Source organism: Capsicum annuum, chromosome 3 (assembly GCF_002878395.1).
Source record: "Capsicum annuum cultivar UCD-10X-F1 chromosome 3, UCD10Xv1.1, whole genome shotgun sequence".
NCBI classification, from domain to species: Eukaryota; Viridiplantae; Streptophyta; class Magnoliopsida; order Solanales; family Solanaceae; genus Capsicum; species Capsicum annuum.
In genome coordinates this window covers 265,852,434-265,858,910 of record NC_061113.1, presented here as the reverse complement: position 1 = coordinate 265,858,910, position 6,477 = coordinate 265,852,434, and the positions used below count along the sequence as shown (strand labels likewise).

General features: G+C 36.9%; 2 protein-coding genes across 3 annotated transcripts; both read left to right on the top strand.

Moving 5' to 3' along the window:
• Positions 1-205: 205 nt before the first annotated feature.
• LOC107862157 (zinc finger BED domain-containing protein RICESLEEPER 3) lies at positions 206-4,403 on the top strand. Of its 2 annotated transcripts, none has more exons than XM_016707632.2 (6): positions 206-549; positions 631-687; positions 924-1,002; positions 1,073-1,294; positions 1,497-2,377; positions 3,165-4,403. In XM_016707632.2, the coding sequence occupies exons 2-6, from the start codon at positions 676-678 to the stop codon at positions 4,080-4,082; spliced, it is 2,112 nt and encodes a 703-aa protein (XP_016563118.2). In that variant the 5' UTR covers positions 206-549; positions 631-675; the 3' UTR covers positions 4,083-4,403. The 2 variants fall into 2 exon arrangements, with proteins under 2 accessions (XP_016563118.2, XP_016563119.2); XM_016707633.2 differs by having other exon boundaries at positions 208-549; positions 1,103-1,294.
• A 71-nt stretch (positions 4,404-4,474) lies between these two features.
• LOC107865870 (oleosin G) lies at positions 4,475-5,951 on the top strand. Its single transcript, XM_016712063.2, has one exon. The coding sequence runs from the start codon at positions 4,970-4,972 to the stop codon at positions 5,477-5,479; it is 510 nt and encodes a 169-aa protein (XP_016567549.2). The 5' UTR covers positions 4,475-4,969; the 3' UTR covers positions 5,480-5,951.
• The last annotated feature ends 526 nt before the right edge of the window (positions 5,952-6,477 follow it).

Below are 6,477 nucleotides of genomic sequence, written 5' to 3'. Positions count from 1 at the left end.
TTTTAAATTAACATGACGTCTTATATGAAGTCAATTAAGAAAAAATTCACAAGTATTTTAATTAAATGATGAAATTATACATAACTTAAAATTTTTAAGGATTAAGGCGTAAGTTCGCTAGTAATATCATAAAATTAAATACCATTTGGCATATTTAAAATAATTTTTATTTAAGCTCATAAATTTTAAATTTTGATTTTTGATTTTAAATTATTTTGAAACGGAGAGAGTAAAGTTAATGGAAAAGGGAAAAGGGAAAGCGTATGGCGTGCCGGCTCTAGCAAGTAAAGGGATTCAGCTTCGTCTCCACTTGACTTGTTGTGTTATCATTCATTCATCCGGATCTGAGATCGGCTTCCAACGCTAAATCTATTTGGCTCCGATTTCTCGCTTCTCAGCTTCAAACATTCTTTTTTCTTCTTTCGTTTCCCTCCATTTTTTTTTCTATCTCTGCAACTCCTCCTCCTCCCTTTTCCCCATTTCACTCACTAACAATGGGATTCAACGCTGAGATAGAGCAGTCGAATTTCAAATTTTCATCTCTAATTTGTATGTTCTTTTCTCCTTCACCTATCTTACTCTTAAACCCTATATGCATCTAACACTTTTTTATTTTTAATTGAGCTGCAGGTATTTGAAGTTTTGGGACCAACAGACATCTCTACTGTCTCTCTTATGAATTTTCAGGTATTTTTTAAAATGTTACTCATTTGATACAAAAAAGTTTAGATATTCAAAAACTATAGGAAAGTACTACAAATTGCATTTTTTTTTTTTTAATTTCAATATGATGAAAAAAATTACTATATGAAAATATTGGTGGAAGTTTGTTGTATCTTTTAACTCTAGAAAAGGAAATTGTGATGAGTATTTTGGAATGGAAGGAGTAGCATTTTACTAATGAATCAAGTTGTATGAAATAGGCAACAACAGTGAGTGGGAAAACTGGAGCTGCGAATGTGATGGATTGGAATGCTAACACTGGTTATAGGACCTTAAAAGGTACTTTTTTCACTTGTCTCTGATTGTATATGCATCTTCTTTGCTATCTCTAAGGGTCTACCTGGAACAGAAATGGAACCTAAATCTCTTGCTGTTGTAGAAGCTACAAATACAATACTTCCAAACGTAGAATCTATAAATATGGGGCCGGATGCTTTGGAGAAATCGCATGCACCAAAAAGGAAAAAGGCCCTCACATCAGTATATCTCAAGTACTTCGAGGTAGCACCGGATGGGAGAACCAGGAAGTGTAAATTTTGTGGACAGAGCTATTCAATTGCAACAGCTACCGGTAATTCTTCATGTCTAAACCATTTTTCGAACGAATGCTTGATTTTCAGGTGAGGGGAGTGATGCGAAAAGAATTGGATCATAAGATCATTATTATGGAAATGCTAACTGAAATATTGGTGCAATAGCTATGATTCAATTTTGCTTAAGATGGAGATTGTGAAGTATATGTAGACCTTGATATTCTTCTTTCTTTTTACAAGGCAACTTAGGTAGACATCTCAGCAATCGCCATCCAGGATATGATATGACAGTGAATGTTGCATGTCCTGTCCCACAGTCTGTTACTGTTCCTCAGAAGCTTCAGCCTCGACCTCAACCCCTTGTCAAAGTACCTCAGTTAGAAATCGATCATTTGAACTGGTTGCTTATCAAGTGGCTAATTCACGGGTCTCTTCCTCCTTCTACATTGGATGAGCGTTGGCTTTTGAATTCATTTAAATTTCTCAATCCAACAGTGAAAGTTTGGTCGGAAGACAATTTCCAAAGAGTACTTTGTGTAGTTTTTAAAAGCATGCAAGAAGATGTAAGAGTGATAGTAGACGAAGTTTCTTCCAAGGTCTCTATAACTCTTGATTTGTGGACATCTTACGAGCAACTTCTTTACGTGAGCATTACATGCCAATGGATTGATGAAAATTGGTCCTCCCAAAGGTTGCTTCTTGATATTTGCCACATATCCTCTCCTTGTGGGGCTGCTGAAATTTCGGATGCTTTGTTGAAGGTTCTTAAGTTGTATAATATTGACAACAGAGTCCTCTGTTGCACATATGACAATGGTCCGATTGCTTTGCATGCGTGTCATACACTCAAAGAAGATATGGACAACCAGAAAATGAGTCCTTTTTACTATCTCCCCTGTGCTGCTCATACTCTGAATTCAGTCATAAATGATGGACTAAGATCTACAAAGTTGATAATTTCTAAAATAAGAGAATTAGTCCTAAAGATGAACACGTCCTTTGAGATCTCTCAAGAATTTCTCCAATGTTGCAATGCTTATCAAGAAGGCAACTGGAAATTCCCTCTTGATGCCTCGCCCCGTTGGAGTGGCAATTATCAGATGCTTGACATTGCACGAAAGGTATTTTTCTTCCCTGTTAAATATGCTTATAAATGTCAAGCTACTAGCTTCTTGTAAAAAATATTTAAGAACAATGTAAACACGTGTATCTAACTTATGTAAGTTTACAGCGATGCTCGACCAGTCCTGTTCAAAGTTCAGCCTGAATTGTCATGAACTATCACATTTTTTATAATGAAGTTCTTCAATGTTAGTAATATGCGTATAATTAGTTTGCCTTTATTGAGTTGAATATACTTCGATTATGGATTTTATACTCTGATCTGATCTGATGATTATACTTGGTTAACTTCCTCTAACCTTTGCTTAGCAGCACTCTGTTTATACATTTCCAGCTCGAAATTGGATGTTGATTTGTGTCTTTTAGAGATAGATCTTTGATTAATCTCTAGGACCCTCCACTATCAACCACTGCTGGTCTTCTGAATGAGGGAATTGAGTTGCAAGGTTTACCATATTAAAATGAAAAATTTTGATAATTATTTAAGTTAAAATGTTCAAATTTTCACTCAAAATGGCTACCTTCATTCGTGAATAGAATACTCTAAAAACAAAATATTATCATTCCTAACATTCAGTTTACATTTAGATACCTACTAGACTAAATTGGACATAAGACACATAGATACGCCAACATTGTTGAGTTATGGGCTGTTTCATGCTACTTATTGATGGAAGTGGACAACATCTTAAAAGGAATCACAAGAACTGGATTTTAAAAAATATTGTGTTGCTTTACATTTAATCTACAAGTGAGTGATGACTTTAATTATATTTTTCCATGTAGGCAGGTAAATCAATGGAAACTATCGTCCGGAAGTACGATGAACTGCTAGGCAGTAGGGTGATCCTCAACACCGCGGAGAAGAATGCTGTGAATATCATGCATGGATATTTAGAACCTTTCTATAAGACCATCAATGACATATGTACAAACCAAGTACTGACAATTGGTTTGGTTCTTTTTTTCATGGATCATATTTCTGAAACAATTGCAGCCTGTAGAGATTCTCGACACAGCCCTGACTGGCTCAAAAGTGCAGCTGAGGAAATGGCTACGAAAGCTCGAAGTTACAGTGATCAGATTTGCAACTCCTTCACATTTATGACTGCTGTTCTCGATCCAAGAATAAAAGTCGAGCTCATTCCTGAAAGTCTCAATTCTGAGAATCACTTGGAGGAAGCGAGAAGCCATTTTATAAGAAACTATGCCACCAGTCATTTTCCTTCTATCACGGGGTCTTACGCTGCACACGACCTGGAAGATGGAGGAAGCGTTTCTTTTGCTGAGGAAATTGCTCGTAAGAAACGCAAGGCAAGCATGTCCTCTTCCACGGATGAGCTCACTCAATATTTATCAGAGCCTCCTGCTCCAATACAAACAGATGTGTTGGAATGGTGGAAGGTGAACAACACGCGCTACCCACGGTTGTCTGTCATGGCTCGGGACTTTTTGGCTGCACAACCAACCGCTGTGCCTCCCGAAGACCTTTTCACCAGCAAAGGTGATGAGATAGATAAGCAGAGGTTCTCGACACCTTACGAGAGCACTCAAGCTTTGCATTGTGTAAAGTCATGGATGCAAAGCGGATTGAAGTTGAAGTATAAATCAACTGAAATTGATTATGAGAGGTTAATGGAACTAGCAACCGGTACATCAGCTGAAAGTTCTATGACAGATTCCGATAAGAAACAAAAATCATGATAGATTTTTAATTGGTAACACTGGGGAATTGCTGATAAACTCTACATCAGAGGTCCATTTTTTTTAAAACTTTTTCTCTGTAGTACGTAGATGATCATTTGTTTAGTGTACAGGTTTGAATAGAGAGTAACCTAATCCAAGACAATTAATTTACATTCTCAGGAATTGTAAAGCCTGTATGTTCATCAATTTTTGTTAATTGGTAGGCTGAATCAGCATCTGCTTTAGTTTCAGTGTGCAGATTAGAGCTTGAATAATAGTTTTATGTATAATTCTTGAAATGTTAATGCCACTTTTAGTTAAATACGATGTTTCATTCAAGATGCAGAAAACTAGCTTGTTATAATCCTAACTGAATCAGAGGTACTGAGTATTGTCCCACAAGTGATCTGAGCTAAATTTTTCCAATTAAGTCAATTGGCATATAGCTAGGCAATGTGAAGAATCGAAAAAAAAAGCTAGAGAACGCTAGATTTTTTATGTGCCTTTCATTATGTTCATAGAGACTTAACTATTACTTATCTTTTCTGTTGAATGACTTGTTTACAAATATGAAGAAATTCCACCTTAAACTTTGATAAAATAATGTCAAAACAAATTACCACGTATTACTGCTGGTGTTTTGAGAAAACATCAACCGTAAAACGCTCCAAATGTAAAAATTAAATCTGTCAAACAAGAAAGGGTCCAATTCTCCTCAAAGCACATCTAGGAATAATGTTAATTACTTAGTCCCCACGTGTACTCTTACATGTACCTCAACGTTCTCCACCTCCTCACACGTGTCACACCACCCCATCCTTTTCTCCCTTATCACTCATCTATTTCACTCTCACTTCTTCTCCTCCACATTTACTCTACTTTCATATTTTTCCTCTGCAACAACAATGTCTGATCAACAGCAATCAACCTACGGCCGTACACAGAGGCCACCGACGCGTTCCTCCGGAATCCAAACCAACATGGCTAACTCAACCTTCCTACGTAAACTGCAAGAACATGTTCCAAACTCGACACAACTTGTCGGATTTTTAACCTTAATTATCTCAGGCGCAATTCTCCTTCTTCTCACTGGGCTTACACTTACTGCTATTATCCTGGGATTGATTTTCTTTACTCCTTTGGTTTTGCTTTCGAGTCCGGTTTGGATGCCTGTGGGTACTGTTCTATTCATAGTTATTTTTGGATTTTTATCTGTTTGTGGATTTGGTGTTGCTACGCTGGCGTCTCTTTCGTGGATGTATAGGTACTTTAGGGGACTTCACCCGCCCGGTTCAGACCGGGTTGATTACGCGAGGAGCCGGATTGCTGATACGGCTAGCCACGTGAAGGATTATGCTAGGGAGTATGGTGGGTATCTTCATAGTAAAGTGAAGGATGCTGCTCCTGGTGCTTGAGCTGAACCGGTCTGGTTTTGGTCGAACCGGGTTTTTTTTTTTTTTTTTTGTTTGAAAGATTTTGTTCCTTTTTTGGTTTTTAATTTTATATAAATCGGACTGTTTGTAGTGTTCTGATTTACGCAGAATGTAGTGATGATGCTTTTTGAGGATTTAAGGTTTATTTATTTATTTATTTATTTTTGTTGCTCTTATTTGGAAGTTCGTAGAGGTAATTGGGATTTGGGTTGGGCCCTCCTATAACGTGGATGAAAATGATAAATGTTGTAACCGGGCCTAAAGGGCATCGTCATGTGCTGTTTTTTTGTTTGCTCAATTATTTGGTGCAATTTATCATGTGCTCAACCTTATCAATACGTATACAGTAAAGTCCTTTTTCTTGTTGAGGTGGGAAAAAAGTGTAATAAGCTCCTACTATGTGCGGTCTGATGGCAAGAGTTGAATCATATAAAGGTCTATTTTGTCTGTTTTAGTTTTGAACCCTTTGTGTTCCTTGTCACATGAGTTGCACACGCATCGACTGGTTTATACTAAACCAATTAAGCAATGGTGATGTCCCATCTTCCTGGTAAATTAATATTTCAAGAATTGAACTTGCTAGGATTGTCTTTGAAACTTCCGGACTTGAAAGTGCGTCGAACTGGATATCTACTTGTGTTCAAATTGAATTGAAAATATCCTCTTGATTGGCACTGTTGAGCAAATAATCTAGTGGACTGATAGTATTTCATTGTTTTAATGAGCAAAAACGTTTTAAATAGATGGGAGTCTTATAACTTTTTAACATTTTGAATCAGCTACATTCGACCTATTTGACCTATATATAAAAACAACACTAACTATAAATGGCCACCTCACATACAAGAGTTTGTGGAAGGACCAGCAATATAAATCTTGTTTGTTATGTGTACATTTTTTTGGAGATGTGGAGAAACTTTAGCTCTTTGACGTGGTGACATCCGAAGTGAGCTTTTAGAAGTTTTTTCACTGGTACAAAT

Coding starts and splice junctions, on each gene's coding strand:
- LOC107862157 (XM_016707632.2), top strand. Junction 1,003..1,072: donor TGGTTATAGGACCTTAAAAG/GTACTTTTTTCA, acceptor TACCTGGAACAG/AAATGGAACCTAAATCTCTT. Junction 2,378..3,164: donor TGCTTGACATTGCACGAAAG/GTATTTTTCTTC, acceptor TTTTCCATGTAG/GCAGGTAAATCAATGGAAAC.
- LOC107865870 (XM_016712063.2), top strand. CDS start 4,970: ATGTCTGATCAACAGCAATCAACCTACGGCCGTACACAGAGGCCACCG.